Raw genomic sequence first — 21,149 nt, 5'->3', positions numbered from 1 at the left:
CTTTCTGGTACCCTAACAGCAGTGCTGGGTCACACGAGGCTTTCTGGTATCCTAACAGCCGTGCTGGGTCCCAGGAGGCTTTCTGGTACCCTAACAGCCGTGCTGGGTCACACGAGGCTTCCTGGTACCCTAACAGCCGTGCTGGGTCCCAGGAGGCTTTCTGGTACCCTAACAGCAGTGCTGGGTCACACGAGGCTTTCTGGTACCCTAACAGCCGTGCTGGGTCACACGAGGCTTTCTGGTACCCTAACAGCAGTGCTGGGTCCCAGGAGGCTTTCTGGTACCCTAACAGCAGTGCTGGGTCACACTGAGGCTTCCTGGTACCCTAACAGCTGTGCTGGGTCACACTGAGGCTTCCTGGTACCCTAACAGCTGTGCTGGGTCACAGGAGGCTTTCTGGTACCCTAACAGCCGTGCTGGGTCACACTGAGGCTTCCTGGTACCCTAACAGCTGTGCTGGGTCACAGGAGGCTTTCTGGTACCCTAACAGCAGTGCTGGGTCACACTGAGGCTTCCTGGTACCCTAACAGCCGTGCTGGGTCACAGGAGGCTTTCTGGTACCCTAACAGCAGTGCTGGGTCACACTGAGGCTTCCTGGTACCCTAACAGCTGTGCTGGGTCACAGGAGGCTTTCTGGTACCCTAACAGCAGTGCTGGGTCACACGAGGCTTTCTGGTACCCTAACAGCCGTGCTGGGTCACAGGAGGCTTTCTGGGGCTCGACCCTTGGGTAGAGGTGGAGTGCTCCATTTTTTACAGCAGACTGAAAGCCCCACTGTCCCTTCACGACATCGTGCTGTGCTGGCCACGCTGGGTCAGTTCAGGGCCCTGCCTGGAGATGGCAAAGCAGCCACATTGCCCACTGGGTTCAAACACTTCCCTCCAGAGCGCCCTGTGAACACTCAGTCATTCCCAGGCACGTCTGGGTGCATTCCAGGCAGGAAGGGACCACCCTTGGTCTGGATTCATTGATCTGTGACGACTGTCAGGCACCAGGTGAGGGAGGAAGGTGAGGGGTGCTTAGCTTGACCGCGGTGACCGAGGACCACTGGAGCGGCAGGCATGCACCGTCCAGTCTGGGCGCCTCTCTGGGCGGAAGTCCAGGTGGCAGGGCCGGGCCCCTCTCCTAGTTCACCTGGGTTGTCAGAACTTGGCTCCTGATAGGCGTAGGGCCGAGGTAACCACTTCTGTGCTGGCCTGTGGCTGAGGGCCACTCCCAGCTCGGGGAGGCCGCGCTGTCCTTGGCCTGTGGCCCCTTCCTCCCTCTGCAGAGCAGCAGGAGCAGGTTGGGTCCCTCTTTCTCCTTCTGTCCCATCTCTCTGGTCCTCATATTCGTGGAAGGACTCTTGTGATTAAGCTGAGCCCATGGGCTGACCCTGGGTGGTCTCCCCACTGCAGGGTCTTTTCATCTCCCCTGCAGAGCCCGCAGCACTTGTGGGGGTCACACACTCAGCTGCAGGTCCGGGTCTAGACAGACATTGTGGGGCATCTCCCTGCTCACAGGCAGCAGCCGTGGAGTGGAGACAGCCCTGCCAGTGCCCTGAGGCCGGACGGCCAGGTCTGCCCCCCCCCCTGGCCTGGTGGGTAAGGCTGGTGACTCTGGAGGGACAGCACGACCCCACCCACCCGCACTGACTCTGCACCCCTCCTACCTGGATGAGCTGGGCGCGGGGAGTGGCCAGCAGGTTGAGGGTGCAGGAAAGCTTCCGGAAGAAGCGCTCCCCGGCTTCCCCAAAGCCAGCGCTCCAGGTCCACTCCAGCAGCTGCTGCAGGCGCACACAGGCCTGGACGCCTCGGGGCCAGTGGAAGCAGCTCAGAGAAGGGCCTGGGGGCGGCGGGGGGTGAGGCCCAGGCTGCCCCTCGGAGAGCAGGTGCGCTGCCCGCCCACCCCGGGGGAGCCAGGCCGCAGACCAGCCGTGCCTGTACGCACCCACTCGAGTCCTCAGAGGACGAGTGAGACACCTCACATCGGGCCTAAGGCAGGAACCTGCCCGTGGCCTTCTCTGGGGGGGCACGGGAGGCTGGGTGAAGACGGCAGGGAGGGGCTATGACTGCCACCGAGTCCCACGTGCAAAGGGATGTGGTCCGAGACTCCAGCCAAGCCCCTCTGCCCCCGCCCTGATCCCGCCCCGTGGACCCTGCCCAGCCTGGGACTGAGGAGCCCTGTGCAGACACTGGCGGGATCCTGCCCCTCCAGGGCCCGTCTGTGACCTTCCCGCCCCCTCCAGGGCCCGTCTGTGACCTTCCCGCCCCCTCCGGGAGCCCGTCCGTGACCTTCCCGCCCCCTCCAGGGCCTGTCCGTGACCTTCCCGCCCCCTCCGGGAGCCCGTCCGTGACCTTCCCGCCCCCTCCGGGGCCGTCCGTGACCTTCCCGCCCCCTCCGGGAACCCGTCCGTGACCTTCCCGCCCCCTCCGGGAACCCCTCCGTGACCTTCCCGCCCCCTCCCCGCAGGCGGCTGGCCCTCACCCTTGTCCAGCAGCTGGTTGAAGAGCAGAGTGCCAGAGAAGAAGCAGAGGTAGGCCAGCACCTGGGCAGCGATCTCGGGGTGCACCTGGGTCTGCTGCAGGAGGTCCAGCGTGGCCTGGTAGACGGACACGACACGGCACAGCTCCTCGGGCAGCTGGGGGGCCGGGCACCAGCTCTCCCGGGGCTCAGGCGGGAACGGCGGGCACTCCAGCAGGGCCGGGAGGCAGATGTACAGGGACTGCGGGAGAGAGGACGGCGCGGTGGGCGGGCCTGGGCACCGGCCACGGGGCGGAGTGAACATGGTGACCCGTGGGGCTCTACCCGCCTCTGTGAAAGGTGCAGGTTGCATGGGAGGCACAAGGGACCCCGCAAAGGGCCCACAGACATGCTGAGCAAGGACAGAAGCCCAGGATCCTCGGGGGACAGCAGGAAGTGTGTGGCTCCTTCTGGGCCCCCCAGAGGACCGGGGGCAGGGGCCCGGGCGCACCTTGGAGACGTAGTACACGCACTGCTGGAAGGCGTACAGGATGACCTCCTCCAGCTCCGCCATGGCCTCCTCGCTGGCCGACAGTGCGCAGGAGTACAGGGACTCCCTCGAGCCTGAGGGGACACGGTGGCACGGGGTTACCGAGGGGACAGCTGGGCCTCTGGGAGCAGGTTGAGGACACGTCTGCCCGCTCGTCTGCCGTGGCCTCTGACGGACAGGCAGCGTGGGCCCGTCAGGGAGCTCCGCTCTGCTCAGGGCGGGGGGGCTGCACCGGCTGCCGTGCCCCGGGCACTCGGTGGCACAGGCCCGGCCACCTGCTGCCCAACAGCGGAGAGCAGAGGTGTGCAGGCCTGAGGCCCTGCCTCTGCCAGCGTCTGGGCCGACGCGGTCATGCTGCCTGTCCTACTGTTCCTGATGCTTCCCCTCGGAGAGCTCGGGCTCTCCTGCCCTTCAGCCCGGAGGGCTCACTCCTCAGGAACGGGCTGGACCAGGAAGCCGGGCCTGCCTGACCCCCGGGGGCTTCCCCAGAGCCTGGCCTTCGGGGTCTCAGTGGGACCCTGATGGCGTCTGGATGCTGCCTGCAGTGTCACCAGGCAGCGGGAGGGGCCCCAGATCTGCGGGAACAAGAGGCTGTCAACAGGCTGCCGGCTGCCACACTCCCTTCTTCCAGGAGGCACCAGGCCACAGAGCACCGAGGCCGGCCCCGCTGCTGCCGGAGCACAGGCGGACCAGACGGATCTCACAGCCACTTGAGCTAGTGGGGACTTGGCCAAGAAACCCAGCTCAAACCCTCTCCCTGCAGCCGCTGGGTGTGGGCTGGGGCACCGCCCTGCAGGCCGCCTGCACCCGGCAGCGTGTTTAAGAGCAGACGCCCTCCTGGGGGCCGGGGGCTCTGGGGGGAGGAGGAGATGCAGAAGGGGCAAAGAGAGGGGCAGCGGGTCCACTGTGCACCACACAGCAGGCTCCCAGCATGGGCCACCCAGGCCCTTTGGCCATCATTTAAAACCACCTGGAAACCCCCCCTGCGCTGGGGCCTGTGGGACTTCCGGCCACGCTGACGCCACGTGAGCTCTGCCGATCTTTCTGAGGGTTGGCAGCCTGTCACCCGCCAGAGCCCCTGAGGACCCCTGGCTCTGTGGGTGCTGAAGCAGAGCCTCAGAGACTTACAGGAAGGTTTTAAACGAGCAAAACAAACACCCCCTTCCACGGGCTAAGTTCTCAGCTGCTGTGTGAACACCTCTCCTGGGTAAGAGCTTCAGACAAAGAGACTGTTTGGGGAACGAAAGGCTATTTTTCCAGCTTTCAGGACGTGACATCTCCATTTTCAGAATTCTTCCCACAGAGATTTCCTGCTGAAGGTCAGGAGGCCGAGTGCCGGCCCTAACCTTCCTCTGCCCTCGGGTTGACGCTGTTTTTCCTCTGAGCTCTCCAGCGTCTGCACCGCACGGGACGTCGTCTCTGGGCCACTGGGGTCCTGCTCGGCTCTCCTGCTGGCCAGCGTGGTCCCTGGGGCAGCACAGAGCGGACTCTCTCCCAGCGTCCACTGGCCGACATGCTATCCGGCCTTCCCGCCCAAAAATAACTTCCTCCGAAGACTGGAGGCAGCGGCTGGGCGAGCAGTGGCCCGTCATCCCAAGCAGCTTTCCGGGACAACCAGCTGGACACGGGTCCCTGTGCAGCTCGCTCGCCCAGCCTGTGCAAGGCCGGCTCAGAGCGGCCCCCAGAGCTGCAGCCTCTCGGAGAGGCAACCCTCCCATGGACACTGTGCCTGAAAGTCATGGGGGGTCTCCCACCCGACTCGGCCAGAGCCAGAATCAGTGGGGCTCCCTGAGAGCATGCCCACCTCCCGACATCACACGGACAGCATGCACTTGGGGACAGGCCAGAGGCCAGGTGCGTGCTGGCCATGGCCGAGTCCAGCAAAGCCCCCCCACTCAGGTCCCCCTGCAGCAGCACCGGTCCCGGTAGCTGGAGGCCCCCGAGGACTCGAGCAGGGTTTGAGCCTTACAGGGAAGGTGGGGCTGGGCGCAGGGCAGGCCCGGCTGCGAGGGGAGGGAGCTCCCTGGCTCTGCAGACCTCAGCAGGGCGGGTGTGCACGGCACAGGCATGGCAGCCAGTACACAGGCTGGTTTCAGACGCAGGCCTTGTGGACACAGAGGACTGTGGCCGTCCTGGGAGGCCTAACGCCTCTCCTAGTGGCCACCCGTGGGGCACAAGGGACACAGGCAGCAGGCCAGTAAGCTATTTTTTCAGGTTCTTTCCTCCCGGGAGACATAGCTGAGCACACGCAGGTGCTGTGCAGCCTCCAACTGACCCAGCCTACAGGGAGCCCAGCTGGACCCCATCCTGCCCCACTGGCTTCCCTCCCAGCCTCAAGGGCACCTCGTGGCTGCAGCCTGGGCCCCCAGAGGCAGAGCCGCATCTACTCAGGGCCCCCCGCAGCTTGTGGTGCGGGCCAGGGTCCCCCAAACAGGAGGGGCGGGTGCGAGTGGCTTTGTTTATGCCACGGCCGAGCAAGAGGCTGTGTGGGCAAAACCAGGTGGGCCCACGTGAGGCTGTGGCCCAGCCCCTGGGAGCCCGGCCGTCACATCCTGTCCCGCCACAGGGAGGTCCTGCTGCTGCTGCTGGCTTTGTCCCAGGACCCACATACCCCTCCCGGCCCCCCAGAGTCCTTGTCAGACACAGGCCAGCTGAAATCCCACAGGGGCCTCAGGCGCAGCCAAACGCCACCTTCCTCAGGAAGCCCTCCCAGCTGCCCTGTCGGTCTCTCACTGAGGGTTGTCAGCACTGCACACAAGTCCTAAGATGCACACTGCCCCACGCTTTACTCACTGACACGCACCCTACAGCTCTACAGCTCTCCTTAGCAACTTGCCTCCTCTCTGAAACGGTGGAGCGTCTCGTCTCGTAAGGGAGGACGGCCTAGGGCCGGCGCACTGTGCTCCCTCCACTGGTGCCTAGTGAGGGACCTGTGTCCCCCAGGCCGCCCGGGCCACGCACAGTGGGACAGCCCACAAAATGACAGGGACAGTGCTAGCGCACCATGGACAACAGGCCAGGTGAGGTCAGTCAGGGGAAGCCCCGACACACCGTCCCTGTTCCAAGACGGCAGGTGGCCCCACGCCAAGCACCCTGCCCGCCCGCCGCCAGCACAGGCCGCACCTGTGACGTCCGGCTCCTGCTCCAGGCTCTGCATGTAGAGGGGGCACTTCTGCTGGATGAAGTACAGCAGCTCAATGGCGTTGGCCATCCAGAACAGGATGTGCTGCAGGTCCGGCAGCAGGCTGGCCAGGGAGAAGCTGGCCGAGGAGAGGGGCTCCTGCCTGCCGAGACAGAGGCAGGCCAGTTACGCTGGGCCCACCGCGCCACAGAGGACGCGTTTCAGCGGAACACGAACAAGAACCACAGCTTGTCAACCTTCCGAGGTGAGCTGGGGAGTGAGAAGACGACGCACAACCTGCCACCACCACCAGCCAGGGCCGGAGCTAGACCTCAGCAGGAAGAGCCGCCAGCAGCCACGGCCACTGGTCGAGGCCTCGGGTCAGTAAGCCATCTGCCTGTCTGTGACTGTTAGTTACAGTGTGTGCAGGTGTGTGTGTGTGCACACGGTAGGGTGGGGTCTTTAGTCCTGCCTGCAATGCCCGGGGCAGGCAGGGACTCGTCTCAGTGACCCGGGGTCCTAGAGAATGAGGCCCTTGAGGACGTGTCCAGGGAGGGCTGGGCCTGGTCATCCTCCAGGTCTGTCCCTGCTGAGCAGCCGCGTGGGCCAAGGGGGAGCCCGGGCTCCCTCCCCACACGCTCCTTGTGCGGCAGTTTCGTGTTCTGATGTATATTCGCTTCTGTCCACGGGGGGCGTCTCTCCCCTCTCCTGGACAGGGAGGGACTGGCCTCAGGCCGCGACTCTGTTCTCGCTGTGGCCGCCGGCTCTGCCCGCAGAGGCCCACGCCCCTACGTCCCCTGCCCACACTGCTTTAATGACACGCATACACTCACAGGCAGAGAGAGTTATGTCATTAAAAAAGGATTAACTTGGCCCTTCAGAGTCTAATTCCATTTTGTTCTCAACAGTATTTCCCTTCTCAGTTTCCCCAGAACTCAAAGGCACAGACAGGCCTCCGCTGAAAACTAGACCACCAGGCAACGCCAGCTGGAGCGCTGGGGTTTCGGGTCGACCGGCAAGGTCGGCATCGAGCACACGCCACCTGGCAGCCCCGGCCACACGCCGTGGGGCAGGCCAGGCACAGAGGGCCTCCCACCCCTTCAGGTGAGCACGACTGGGGACAGTGACTTCATGGGTATGACACCAAAGGTAAAGGCAACAAAAGCAAAAATGGTCTGCGGGTCTGCTTTACCCTGAGAGCCTGTGCTCAGCAAAGGAAGACCCCTCACAGAGGGCGAGGCGGCCGGGCGCAGAAGAGCATCTGCAAGTCACACCTCAGAGGAGGGGTTAACTTCCAAAATACAATGAACTCCTGCGACTCAGAATCAAAGAAACTAATCCAATTAAAATGAGCAGAGGATCTGAATAGACATGTCTCCCAAGAAGACACGCAGATGGCCAACAGGGACATGAAAAGATGCTCAGTGTCCCTAATCGTCAGGGAAATGCACACCAAAACCACAAGGAGACATCACCTCACACCTGTCAGAATGGCTGTCATCAAAAAGCCCCAGAAATAACCAGTGGTGGAGAGGTCGTGGAGAGAAGGGGACCCTGTGCACTGTTGGTGGGAATGTAAATTGGTGCAGACAGTGTGGAGAACTGTGTGTTCCTCAGAAATTGAAAATAGCACCACTTAAAACCCAGCAGTCCCACTTCTGGGTATTTATCCAAGAGAACTGAACCCAGGACCTCGAAGAGATGTTAGCCCCTGACGTTCAGTGCACTGCTCTTCACAGTAGCCAGCATGTGGAATCAACAGGTGAACGGATGAAGAAAACCTGGCACGTGATACAATGGAATATTATTCCTCCATAAACAAAGCAGGAAATCCCACAATATTCAACAACAGGGACACGCCCTGAAGACATGATGGCGAGTGAAATAAGCCCATCAGGGAGGGCAGGTGCTGCGTGATTCCACTTCCAGTGGACATCTAAACAGCCAAGTCCTGGAGTCAGGGAGCGGATGGTGGCTCCTGGGCCGGGCCGGGCGGGGCTGGGGGAGGGGGAGAAGTGGGGAATTGCTAATCAATGGAGTGTCAAGTCTCTGTCTTGCGAGTAAGTCAGTTCCAGAGCTCTGCTGCACAACCTTTTGCCTCGAGCTAACACTGCGTCATGTCCTGAACGTGGAAGGTAAGTGTTCGCACTACGGTGAGATAAAGATAAACCAAGTCAAATTAATGTGCGCTGGTATAAAAAATAAGTTGATTTGGGAAGTGTATAGAAATTAAAACTAAAAACAAAATTAGATGCAGTTTTGCTTATAAAGATTAAATGAAAATTTTAAAACTCAGAAAACATTGAAAATGATTAATGAATCAGAAAAGAAATCACAATAGGAATTAAACAAGAATTAAAATAAAGAGAACAATGACATAAAAAAGAAAAAGTAAACAATAAATTTGGTTCTTTTTTAAACAGAAAATAACAGACAAATATCTGGAAAGATCAAAAGAGGAAGAGGAGAGGAAAGCTGTAAGCCAGTGGTGGTCAACCCGGTCCCTACCGCCCCCTAGTGGTGGTCAACCTGGTCCCTGCCGCCCACTAGTGGGTGTTCCAGCTTCCATGGTGGGCGGTATCAGAGCAACCAAAGTATAAATAAAAAGATAGACTTAACTATAGTAAGTTGTCTTATAAAGATTTATTCTGCCAAACTTAGCGAAAATCCGACATAAAGTACTTGGTAAGTAATTATTATTCTATGCTTTAACTTGCTATAACTCTGCTTTATACATTTTATAAAGTAAAGTTACTTCCCTACTTTATAAATCACCATTACTGTGAAACCGGTGGGTGGTTAGAAAATTTTACTACTAACAGAGATACAAAAGTGGGCAGTAGGTATAAAAAGGTTGACTACCCCTGCTGTAAACACTGTAGGAATTAAATAAAGGGATAGTACCACAAATATATTACAGATGAAAAAAGTCATAAGAGAATATAACAGTTATTTATTCCAATAACTTTGAAAAACATATGCAATAGATAATTCCCTAGGAAAGTAAAAATCACCAAAATCAACACAGGAAGAAACAGAAAACTAAATAAACCAGTAATCATTAAAGAAACGGCATCAGCAAACACAAGCGCCACCCCAGCGGGCAGTGCTGTGACATGTGTGATGTGTGACTCTGTGACAGCCACTTATGGGACCCTCAGGCCCAGGGTCCTGACCTCTGCAAACTGATTCCAAGAAATGCTCAGTTCATTTTCTGTGAGCCTTCCCATTAAATTCAGACAAGGACTATATAAAAATAATAAATTCATAGACCAATTTTACCTAGGAGTTCAGATAGGAAAATCCTAATTCAAATGTCAACCAACCGTATCTTGCCATGCTAAAAAGGTCAGAAGTCATGAGGGCTTTAATCCCCGAACTCGAGTGGTTCAGGCGTCCCACTGACGTAGCGCCCACATTCACGGATTCCAAGAAAAACCTTGTGACAATCACAGATGCAGGAAAAGCACATATTAAGTCCAACAGCCACTCACCATTTAACAAGGAGCACACGATGCAAAGATCAGAAGAAAGTGGGGCAAAATATTTATAACGTTAAATTCAGGTGTGGTCTTAAGGGGAACCGATACATTCTGTACTTTTCTGTATTTTGAAAGTGATTCTCTGGGAATGGACACAGGACCCTGATGATAGGAGTTGTAAACGGAGTGTGAGATGCTGAAGGGAAGGCCGGGTCCCTGCTGTCCCCCGGCGCCTGCGGGAGCGTGCACTCGGGGATGAGGGGGGGGGGTCCCTACAGCCTGGCCCCTCACCTGCACAACCCCCAGCCCAGGCCCCGTGGCCCACTCCCTCAGCACGCCCCCCCACAGAAACCCTAAACCACACGGCCTCCAGCACGCAGGCTGCCTCCACACCACATGCTGTCCATCACCCTGAGGCCACTGCCACCCTCGCCGGCCTGGTGGGGACTGAGTGCCCACTGCTGTCACACTGCAGCAGAACCTCGGGGACTGAGTGACAACTTCACCAACTGTAGCCTAGGTGGGGACACGGGGTGACCCCAAGGCTTCGGTGTCTATGCCTTGGGACCCGATCTTTGAGAGCAAAGGTGATGACACTTTCTCCTGTCCCCTCCCGGGACCGAGGAGGGTACGGGAGCGAGCCTGTGTCCAGCCAGGTGCTCTCCACAGGGACCGTCTTCAGTGCGGCAGACACCAGAACGAAGCCAGTGCACACAGACTGGGGCGGGACCAAGGCCCCACAAGCCCGTCCGTCACGGTGGCAGTGGCCGCCACCTGCTGCCTGGTCCTCTTTGGGGAGTTCACACTGCTGCATGCACCTCCGTGGACAGCTCAGCACGCAGCGGCTGCACGTCTGTGTGTAATCACAGGAGGGACACTTTTCTGGAAGCTTGTTTCTCGGTGTCGCTTTTTGGTCCCCCTGTGCAGCTGAGGCCCAGAGCTGGAGTTCCCCACTTCCACTGTTCCCAGGTGTCCTCTGCACGTCTGCCCCTGGGCACATGGGATGCTTACAACTTTTGTGCTCACAAATAAGGCCTCAGGCAGGTCCCCTGCCCCTCCGTGTGGAGGCGTTTCTCAGTGTCCCCTCTAGGTGGGGACTGCTGGGTCTTTTTGTTAACGACCACTTCCCACTCCGAGCAACGTGTGAGTGTAGAAGTAGTGCTTTCTGTGAAAACGGACGGGGACTGGAGCGGCACTGCCCGCTCACAGTTGGCCTCCCCGTCCCTGAGAGGTCCGTCCTCCCTGGTAAGAGCGAGGGCGCGCCAGGGGAGAAGGTTTCGGAGAGGGTGCAGCCTGTCACTCCCTGGACAGTGCTCAGAAGTCTCCCAAACATAGCACTTCCTCTCAGAGACGGAAGGACAGTATGGTGGGCCGACTGCTGACCCAGAGGCCTCTGCAGCTGCCTGGGTGCTGGGAGGGAGCGGTCTTCCCGGGAACTAGCTGCAAAGGGCTGCGTACACGGATGGGAATACTTACAGATGCGCCTGCTTCTCCGCTAGTTCTTTGGTTTTCTCCTACAATTATAAAGGACAAAAAAAGCAAACATGAGAAAAACAGGAAGCCACAGGGTACGATCAGTGTGACACCATCCCCATGAAAACATGGCACCGCGCTCCAGACTGCCACACCGCGGGCCAAGTCCGTCAGCTGTGTCCACTGGCTTCCACATCCTCCCATTCCGCTCCTGAGCGTGCCTGCGTATTTCCTGCCATAGAGTACTGCACAGCCGTCAGCTTACGTAACAGCTGGCCACTTCAGACACGGTCAAGATCGGCCGAACATTTCACAAATGCCAGAAGGTTGGTTCTACCAAGACTTATTGTAAACGTCAGCCACGGTGGAAATGAGTCGGTGAATATGTGCCCGCGGACTTGCAAGTGTATTTGCACACGCTGACGGCCCCAGGCCAGCCCCCACCTGGGAGAGCTGTGACGTGGGAGGGGCCGGGGTCTAGGGATCTGGTTGTGGAGGGAAGGTTTTCCACGTACAGAGAAGTTGGCAAGTCGGTCCTGTGCCCCCACCACCAAGTTGACAGGGCTCTGTAGGGGTGTGGGTGGGGGGCCAGAAGCATGGGTGCCCATGCCAAGTGGCCGCTCATTGCTCCAGGCACCTTATTCCCAGGCATGGTGTGGGGCTGGGCTGCAGGGAGGAGACAGGGCCAGAGCTCAGGAAGCCCCCAGCCCCGGGAGGGTGCAGTGCCACGGGGTGGAGGTGTGGAGGGCAGAGGAGGCCGGCCATGGCAGGGAAGGACCCCCCCTGCAGCCACAGCCCCGAGGCGCCCCCCGGGCCCAGATTGGCACTGACCCAGACTGTCTCGCGGATCATCTTGGCTATCTTGAGCAGGAGCTGCCCGAAGGCGCCCGGCTGCAGGCCAGTGGCCGAGTGCTGGATGCAGAGGCAGAGGAGGAAGGCGGGGGTCAGCTTGTGGTCGTCGCCGCCGGGCTCGACCAGCGTCATGATGCGTTGCAACAGCGCCTCCTCCGTGTCGGGCTCGAACTCCAGGTGCAGCTGCCGCGGCCGGGTGGCGCCCGGGGCCCGGAGCTGGGCGCCACACATCCTGCAGCTGTGCGGCAGGGCCCGGAGGCGGGCCAGGGCCGGGGCGGGCAGGGGCTGGGCCTGGGCCGGGTCCTTGAACAGCAGCAGGTAGTAGAGGCCCAGGGACAGCAGGTCCCCGTGGCGCAGCACCACCGTCCGGCCCCCCACCTCCGAGAAGTTGACGGCGACGGGCGCCCCGGGGATGGGCTCCAGGACCAGCAGGGCACCCGCCTCTCGGCCCGCGGGCTGGTGCCGGCGCAGGGTGCAGTGCAGGGGCAGGATGTCGGGGGCCGAGAGGCTGATGCTGGGCTTGCTGGAGGGGGTCCTCTGGCCCACCGTGTGCCGCTCCCGGTTGAGCACATACACCAGGCTGTCCTGGAAGGGGCGGGACAAGTGGCCATGTCCCTGTCCATGGTACCTAAACATGTGACTCAGGACTGCTGTCCCCAGCCCTCCGTGTCCTGGAACACCCTCTTCCTAACTGCCTGCCTACACGGGCACCCACTCTGTCCCAGGAAGGGGCTTTTCCAGGGCAGCCTTGGGGGTCTGCCCGGAAACCCAGGGAGGACCGGACCCCAGCATGAGGCTGAGGCCAGCCAAGGGCCAACCTGGACACACTGATTTAGACAGGCCGAGCTCCCCTAGGTGGTCCACACAAGCGTGCAAAGCAGCCTCCGGCTGCTCCACCTGACCAGGGCAGGTGCCTCCTGGGACCGGGCACCAGAAGCCCATGTCACCGAGTGCGCACTGCAGCCCACACGGGAGGGGGCTTGGTGAGGACAGGAGGGAACAAGATGGCCAGAGGGACCACAGCGTCTGCGGAGCGGCCACAGGGCGCAGTGGCTAAGGGTCTGACCCTTCCGGCCAGAATGGCTGACAAAAGTGGTAAGAAATGCTGGCTCTGGGCTGAGGGACAGGTGGCCTTCCCGGTGCCCCTCAGAGGGGCAGCCCTGCAGCACATGGAGGCCACGTGAGCCCTTCCATGCATCGCCGCATTCTGGGAAAGACTGCAGGCCTCTTCCCTGGCCACACGCCCACCCCGAAAGCCAGGGCAGGAAGTGGCCTGAGACACAGTGTGGACAGTGGTGAGTAGTCCCCTGTGAAGAGCACCTGGCACTGCACTGGGGTCAGTAGTGGGGAGCTGTGCAGTCCCCCACAGGCCCTTCTCCCCTGGGCGGCCTCCTGGAGCCTGGACAGAGAAGGCTCTGGAAGCCGAGGATGGGAAGAGCCCTCCCCAGAGACTAGGACAGGCCCAAGGTGGTGGTCCCCACCCACCCCATTCTACAGCCCACAGTGGCCAGAGCCACAGGAGCTACTGGCAAGAGGCTTTACTCTGAGGGTGTCCCACCGCCTCTTGCTCAGGTTCCCGGGGGCGGGGAGCTCAGGGCGGTGCTCACGTGCTGCTGGCTGTAGCCCTGCAGGAGGAGCAGGTGGGGCGACTCGTAGAGGGAGTAGCGCATGGCGTCCCGGCCCGGCTCCTGGGCAGCCCCGGGGCTCAGGCTGGTCTCACTGGCTGAGCGGCGGAGTCGGGGTGCAGGGGGGCTCCGGGCGCCCCCCGAGGCCAGGGCTGGGGTTCCCTTGGCGCGGCTCCGCTGCAGCCTCCGGGCTTGGGCGTTTATCCCTGAAACAGGGCCCACAGGGTAAACAGCAGACCCAGTGGAGGCCCACCTCCAGTCCCTGTGACTCTGATCTCACAAACCACTTCTAACGCCGGCCATGGTGCTGCCAGCCTGTCTGGGGAGACCACAGCACCCCTCCCACGGCCTCGTCCTGCCAGGCCGGGCACCTCCAGCACCCTCTCCAGAGTCAGGCAGCCCAGCTGTCCCAGCCTGAGGCTCCTGCAGGAGCCCCATGGCATGCCCACCCTGCCCCACAGCCCTCTCCTGGGGGTGGCAAACCCACTACAGCACCAACTGTGGTCACCGTGCAGGTGCCATGCCACCCCAGAACCCTGCCCGTCCACCTGTCCCATCCTGCCAGCCTACCTGTGTGTAGTGTGTGCGTGCGTGTGTGTATGTGTGTGCGTGCGTGTGTGCTGCACCCCCACCGTCTTACAAGGGGGAAGCAGGCAGCTGCCACGTCCGCCAGCCCTCTGAGCCGGCTGGTCTCCTAGGGCCGCTCAGCTTCTCCCACGGTGCCCGGTCAGAGCGCACGCACACATGCACACAGGCACGCACACATGCATGTACACTCACAAACCCATGCCCGCACATACATGCACATACAGTTGCACACAAGCACACCCGGTAAAAGGGTCTCACCTGTCCAGGAAGCACCCTTTTGCATTAATGCTGCCGGAAAGCTGAGAAGCCAGCTGAACCCACGAGCGCCCACCCCTCAGCGCCCAACCCTGCCGACCCCGCGCTTTCCCCCAGAGCCCTCCTCCGTCCCCATCTGCAGCATCCGCCCTAAAGCCACTCCAGACGAAACCAAAGCCAGGGCGCGCGTGGGGCAGCGAGCTGCGGCCGAGGGGGCTGCCTTACCCGGAGCTGGAGCCCAGCAAGCCGAGGCTGGACCTACCCTTCCAGAAGGAAGCCTGCCCCTCTGGGGGCCGGCTGCGGAGGCCGGAGGCTGAGTGGAGCCGCAGTGCAAGCCTGCCAGTGCCAGTGCCGGTGCCGGTGCTGGTGCGCAGCTGCTGCTCCCTGCCTGCCGCAGGGCCAGCCGGCCAGCCACGCGGGAGGGGGGGAGCAGGAGGGCAGGGGGAGCGGGTGGGGACAGGGGAGCGGGTGGGGACAGAGGGGCAAGGGGAGGGGGTGGGGACAGGGGCGGGGGCAGGGGGAGCAGGGATCGGGCAGGGGGAGCAGGGGGGCAGGCAGGGGGAGCAGGGGGAGGGGGAGCAGGGGGAGGGGGAGCAGGGGGAGGGGGAGCAGGGGGGCAGGCAGGGGGAGTAGGGGGAGGGGGAGCAGGGGGGCAGGCAGGGGGAGCAGGGGGGCAGGCAGGGGGGCAGGCAGGGGGAGCAGGGGGGCAGGCAGGGGGAGCAGGGGGGCAGGCAGGGGGGCAGGCTCTGTCCCACTGCCACTCTCTTAAGGTGGCAGACGCTGGAGCTTCTGGCATTACTGCACAAACATGGACCCACACCAAAATGATGTTCCAGCACCCAAGCCTTTCCTCCACCTGGGACAGGCCGCAGGAGATGTGCCTCAGAACCACCTTCCAGATGTCCTGGGGCTCCCGGGCAGCCATACAGCCCTAGAAGGTTCCCTTTCTCCTGAGATCCCCAGGGACTCCCAGAGGCCAGATGAGGATGACCCCAGACCAGCTGACGCCAGTGTCCCCTGGGGCAGTAGCAAATAGACCCCACCCCCCCAGCTGGGGTCCCACACCCCAAGACAGGTGCCCCCTCCCAGGGCCCAGGGCCAGGTCCTCTGACCCCCATGTCTAAAGCCGTGGTTCTCACCCCGCCCATGCTCAGAACCACCAGGACTTTCAGATCCCACCCTGGACCGGCTCCCAGGTCTCCTTCATGGGTCCTGGGGCAGCGGCAGGAGGACTGAGGGCCAGAGCTGAGGAGTCATAATGCCATCTACTTCATATGCAACTTTATTTATACAGTGTTTCACTTTTTATTTAGTTATTGTTGTCCCACTTATTTATGCATTCATTGGTTCTTTTTTTTATTATTTATTGGGATGACATTGGTTCACAAAACCAATGTCGTCCCAACAAAGGTTAAAAAACCCATGCAGGTTTCAAGTGTACAACTCAATACAGCACCATCTGCACACCACCTCGTGCAAGCTCAGCCCCAAGCCAAACCTCTTCCTGCCCCCTGCGCCCCTTTCAGCCCACCTCCACCACTCCCACCCTCCCCTTTCACTCGGCTATTGCCACCCTGGTGTCTATACACTCGTTCTATTTACTTACTTATTGTTTTTTATTTTTTAAGTGAGAGGAGGGAAGATAGAATCCCACATGCACTCCAAGAGGGATCCACCCAGCAATCCCCATCTGGCCAATGCTTGAAGCAATCGTGCTACTTTTAGCACTTGAGGCTGACATACTCAGACCAACCAGACTATCCTCAGTACCTGGGCTGACGCTCAAACCAGTCGAGCCACTGGCTGTGGGAGAGGAAAAGGGATACAGGAAGAGGGAAAGAAGGAGGAGAGGAAGAGGGACAGAAGCAGATGGTCACTCCTCCTGTGTGCCCTGACTGGAAATCAAACCTGGGACATCCATACACCTGGCTGTCACACTATCCACTGAACAAACTGACCAGGGCCTCATTTTATTTTTAAAAACGCTAAATAAACATAATAAAAAATGTCATCTCTGGCAGGTAGGAACTCAGGTGTCAGTGACATTATTCTTTGTACTTTAAGGAATTCGAGTCAATCACAGGACTGACTGCTCCTGAGCTGTTTCTGACCCGGGACTGAGGGTCAGGCCCCACCTGCAGAGGTGTGGCTGATGGGTGGGCACGGGCCTGGGTGCCGCTCACAGGGGCGGGCTCACAGGGCGGAGCTCTGAGCACCCTCCCCGGGCTCTGCTTCCTTACTACCCAGAACTTGACCCTCCGAGCCAAGGCCCCAGGGCAGGAATCCAGTTCCTCTTCCACTGGGCCAGACCCTCCTGGAAGAGGTGGCGGGGGCACCCTGGGCCACGCAGCTCTTAACATACAACTCTCCCTTGTCCGTAAGAAGCTGGTGCAGACATCCCCTCTGCTGGCCGGAGGAAAGGTCTCTGTGTATGGCAGGAGTGGCAGAGTTCATTCTGAGAGCAGCTGGTGGCTGTCACCAGAGCTCCGCCATGGGCTCTGTGCTGGCCTCGGAACAGCACTGGAAAGAAAAACAGCTCCTTTCCTGGACGTCAACGAGTTCAGGACAATAAATTCAATCTGTGAGGTTTAGCTCCAGGCCTGTCTGCTCTACTCTCCCTGGACTGAAGGTTTTGAAACCATCTCTACAACTCGGAAAGGTTTCTGCTGCTTACACCAACTTCCGGGAGGGAAGACGCCTCCGAGATGTGATTATGGTTCATGACTGATGGGGCAGTGCATCGTCCCTGCTTTCCTGCCTGGACTCTGATGGACGCTGTCATCGCCCTAAGAACGTCTGTCTCCTCTAGAGAACGCAAGGCCAGCTGCACGTACCCTGGGGGAGAGTCGTGAAACCGAAAGGGAACAAGCTCCCCCCACTGTTACTCCATCTATAATAATAACATCATGCTTCTTAAGCTGGGTCACGGCACACAAACAGTTGATTAGATTAGTCTGTTTCTATTTTTGGTGCTTGAACTATTTCAGAATAAAGAAGCGGAGAGACAGGCACAGAATGAGAAATATAAAACTGCCCAACCTCACCAGCACTACAGGAAACGCAAGTGAAAACTGAGCTACGTTTCTGCCCGTCAAATCAGCAGAGATTTTTAATGACAGTCATGTGACCCCCGGGATAGGGAGAGGCGGACAGTCTCAGAAACTGCGGGTGGGACAGAAGCTGGCCGCGGTCTCCCCCAAAGTTTTAAAAACAGCTATCAGGATACTGCCAACTACATCACTATTCACAGATATAAATACATCCACATCTAAAACTGTCTCCACCCTTCCACAGGGGAGTTCCACTTTGAAGATGCTGTCCCGCAGAAGGAATCAAACATTTCTGTACAAAAATGTTTGAATAGCCTGACCAGGTGGTGGCGCAGTGGATAGAGCGTTGGACTGGGATGCGGAAGGACCCAGGTTCGAGACCCCGAGGTCGCCAGCTTGAGCGCGGGCTCATCTGGCTTGAGCAAAGAGCTCACCAGTTTGGACCCAAGGTCGCTGGCTCCAGCAGGGGGTTACTCGGTCTGCTGAAGGCCCACAGTCAAGGCACATGTGAGAAAGCAATCAATGAACAACTAAGAAGTCACAACTCGCAACGAGAAACTGATGATTGATGCTTCTTATCTCTCTTCGTTCCTGTCTGTCTGTCCCTGTCTCTCTCTGCCTCTGTAAAAAAAAAAAAAAAAAAAAATGTTTGAATAATGAACATAATTTATAAATAGAGAAAAATAGAAAATAGTCTAAAAAGCCAATAGGGATGTGTTTAAGTACACACATTAATTGGCATTACAAATGCTGTTCACAGTATGAGGAAATACACACACATTAAGTAAAAAAAAAAACAAAAAACAGGATAGGGAGTATGAACACAGGTGGGTTTAAGTGATGTAAGGAAATAAATGCAATACTAAGAAAAAACTGTGATTGAAGGCATCAGAATGCTGAGCGTGAGTCTCTCTGAGAGGTGACCCTACAGGTGATGCTTACTCTTTGGCTCTAACTATGTAACCTGGGGAAAGCTACATGTTACAGTACTGAGGAGCCTTGTTTCCATGGTAAAACTTGGAACTTTTCACACTAGTTCTAGTGTCTTAATCGGGGAATAACATCCCCTCTCTAGAAGGAACTAATAACCTAATTAAGACACTGTAAACTGAGGAGATAAAATGCTTAAGCCATTTGTTAGTCGCAGACGGGAACGGAGCCGCCCGAGCGGGGCGGAGCTGCAGCCGGCCCAGCCAGCAGTTTTCTTTAGCTGAAACCGCCCGAGCGGGGCGGGAGCTGCAGCCGGCCCAGCCAGCAGTTTTCTTTAGCTGAAACCAAAGGCCTGTCTGATCCCTGAGATGATGCTGAACCCTTTCTGACAGAGGCTCATGGGACAGAGTGACAGCTCAGAGCCCTAGCACCGCCTCCTGCAAACACCGCAGCCTCAGCACAGCACCGCCCATCCCTGGCGCCCCGGCCTTGCGCTCCTTGGACCTTCCACAGCCAGCCCTTTGGGCCCAGAGCTCCCCGGTTTTCCACCTTCCCTGAGTGTCCTGGCTCCGCGCCCCCAGAGACCGGCCCCCACTGTCCTGAGACGAACTCCCCGTGTTCATTTCAGGTTGGAAGAGAGAGTTGAGGAAATAACCCTGAAAGTAGAGCAAAAAGACAAAGAGGAGAAACTAAGAGAGAGAAACTCAGAAAAACACATGTCGGTCCAGGAGGTCCGGAGTCCGAGGAACAGAAGAGCCGGAAGAAACCATCAGGGGTACGACAACAGTTCTTCAGAACTAGGGACACGGGTTTCAGGTTAAAATGCCCATTAAAAGTCTGACACACCTTAGCGGTTAAAAATGCACAGAGGGCCCTGGCCAGTTGGTTCAGTGGTAGAGCGTCGGCCTGGAGTGCGGAAGTCCCGGGTTCAATTCCCGGCCAGGGCACACAGGAGAAGCGCCCATCTGCTTCTCCACCCCTCCCCCTCTCCTTCCTCTCTGTCTCTCTCTTCCCATCCCGTAGCCAAGGCTCCATTGGAGCAAAAGATGGCCCGGGCGCTGGGATGGCTCCTTGGCCTCTGCCCCAGGCGCTAGAGTGGCTTTGGTCACAACAGAGCGACGCCCTGGAGGGGCAGAGCATCACCCCCTGGTGGGCATGCCGGGTGGATCCTGGTCGGGTGCATGCGGGAGTCTGTCTGACTGCCTCCCCGTTTCCAGCTTCAGAAAAATACAAAAAAATAAAATAAAATAAAAATGCACAGAGGGTGCAAACATGCAACCGGACGTGTTTTAATGAGATGACATAAATATGATACTGGATACAAGCATAGTTTTTTACAATAAAGAAGTAAAAGCCTAGCACTGCACTGAGAGCACACCAAGACACACAGTAGGAGTTTTCAGAACGAGGCTGGGGGGCACCAGAGGGAGGACCTGAATGTGTCCCTGAGGTAGGGCGGGCAGAGTGCACGGCCACTTCTCACAGGGGCACGGGGAGTGAGAAGGAATGGGCCCAGTCCTCAGAATTCTAGGAAAGAAAATTATTTTCATTCTAAAACTCTATACCCAGCTAAACTATTAACCAAGCATTAAAGTAGAATACAGATCTTTTTTAGACATGCACAGTTTTAAACAATTTTAACTCCCATGTACACTTTCTCAGGAAACCACTGGAGGAGACACTCCACCAAAACGAGGCGTGGTCTCTAGCACGAGGGCGGAGGTGGTCTATCTAGGACGGGGCGGAGGCGGTCTAGCACGGGGGGGGGGGGGGGGGGGGGCGGAGGCAGTCTATCTAGGACGGGGCGGAGGCGGTCTAGGACGGGGGCGGAGGCGGTCTAGCACGGGGGGCGGAGGCGGTCTATCTAGGACGGGGCGGAGGCGGTCTATCTAGGACGGGGCGGAGGCGGTCTAGCACGGGGGGCGGAGGTGGTCTATCTAGGACGGGGCGGAGGCGGTCTATCTAGGACGGGGCGGAGGCGGTCTATCTAGGACGGGGCGGAGGCGGTCTATCTAGGACGGGGCGGAGGCGGTCTAGGACGGGGACGGAGGTGGTCTATCTAGGACGGGGGCGGAGGTGGTCTAGGACGGGAACGGGGGCGGTCTAGGAGGGGGGGGGGCGGAGGCGGTCTAGGAGGGGGGGGGCGGAGGCGGTCTAGGCCGGGGGGGGGGGGGGGGGGCGGGGGCGGTCTAGGACGGGGGGCGGGGGCGGTCTAGGAGGGGGGGGCGGGGGCGGTCTAGGACGGGGGGGGGGGCGGGGGCGGTCTAGGACGGGGGGGGGCGGGGGCGGTCTAGGACGGGGGGCGGGGGCGGTCTAGGACGGGGGACGGGGGGGGGGGCGGGGGCGGTCTAGGACGGGGGCGGAGGCGGTCTAGGACGGGGGCGGAGGCGGTCTAGGACGGGGGCGGAGGCGGTCTATCTAGGACGGGGGCGGGGGCGGTCTAGGACGGGGGGGGGGGGGGCGGTCTAGGACGGGGGGGGGCGGGGGCGGTCTAGGACGGGGGGGGGGGCGGGGGCGGTCTAGGACGGGGGGGGGGCGGGGGCGGTCTAGGACGGGGGGGGGGGGCGGGGGCGGTCTAGGACGGGGGGGGCAGTCTAGGACGGGGGGGGGGGCGGAGGCGGTCTAGGACGGGGGGGGGGGGGGGGGGGGCCCGGAGGCGGTCTAGGATGAGGACGGAAGGAGCAGAGGACAGGGGCCTCTGAGAGCAGCAGCTGGACTGAAGCAGGTAGAATGCTCCAGAACACTGAAACTGATACAATTCACCACACATCTGTCTGAGCA

General features: G+C 59.6%; 1 protein-coding gene across 2 annotated transcripts in view; it reads right to left on the bottom strand.

Moving 5' to 3' along the window:
* The window catches only part of RADIL (Rap associating with DIL domain), a 54,950-nt gene that overhangs the window by 7,494 nt on the left and 26,307 nt on the right, over positions 1-21,149 (bottom strand). For both annotated transcript variants that reach the window (XM_066344427.1, XM_066344428.1), the window contains exons 3-9: positions 13,528-13,751; positions 11,900-12,505; positions 11,072-11,109; positions 6,116-6,276; positions 2,954-3,066; positions 2,467-2,704; positions 1,652-1,824 (exon numbers count right to left, since the gene is read on the bottom strand). In XM_066344427.1, coding sequence (XP_066200524.1) covers positions 1,652-1,824; positions 2,467-2,704; positions 2,954-3,066; positions 6,116-6,276; positions 11,072-11,109; positions 11,900-12,505; positions 13,528-13,751 — 1,553 coding nt within the window. The remainder of the gene's footprint in view (positions 1-1,651; positions 1,825-2,466; positions 2,705-2,953; positions 3,067-6,115; positions 6,277-11,071; positions 11,110-11,899; positions 12,506-13,527; positions 13,752-21,149) is intronic.

This window comes from Saccopteryx leptura, chromosome 6, assembly GCF_036850995.1.
Source record: "Saccopteryx leptura isolate mSacLep1 chromosome 6, mSacLep1_pri_phased_curated, whole genome shotgun sequence".
Lineage (NCBI taxonomy): Eukaryota > Metazoa > Chordata > Mammalia > Chiroptera > Emballonuridae > Saccopteryx > Saccopteryx leptura.
The sequence above is the reverse complement of the archived record's forward strand: the minus strand, read 5'-3'. Positions and strand labels throughout refer to the sequence as shown.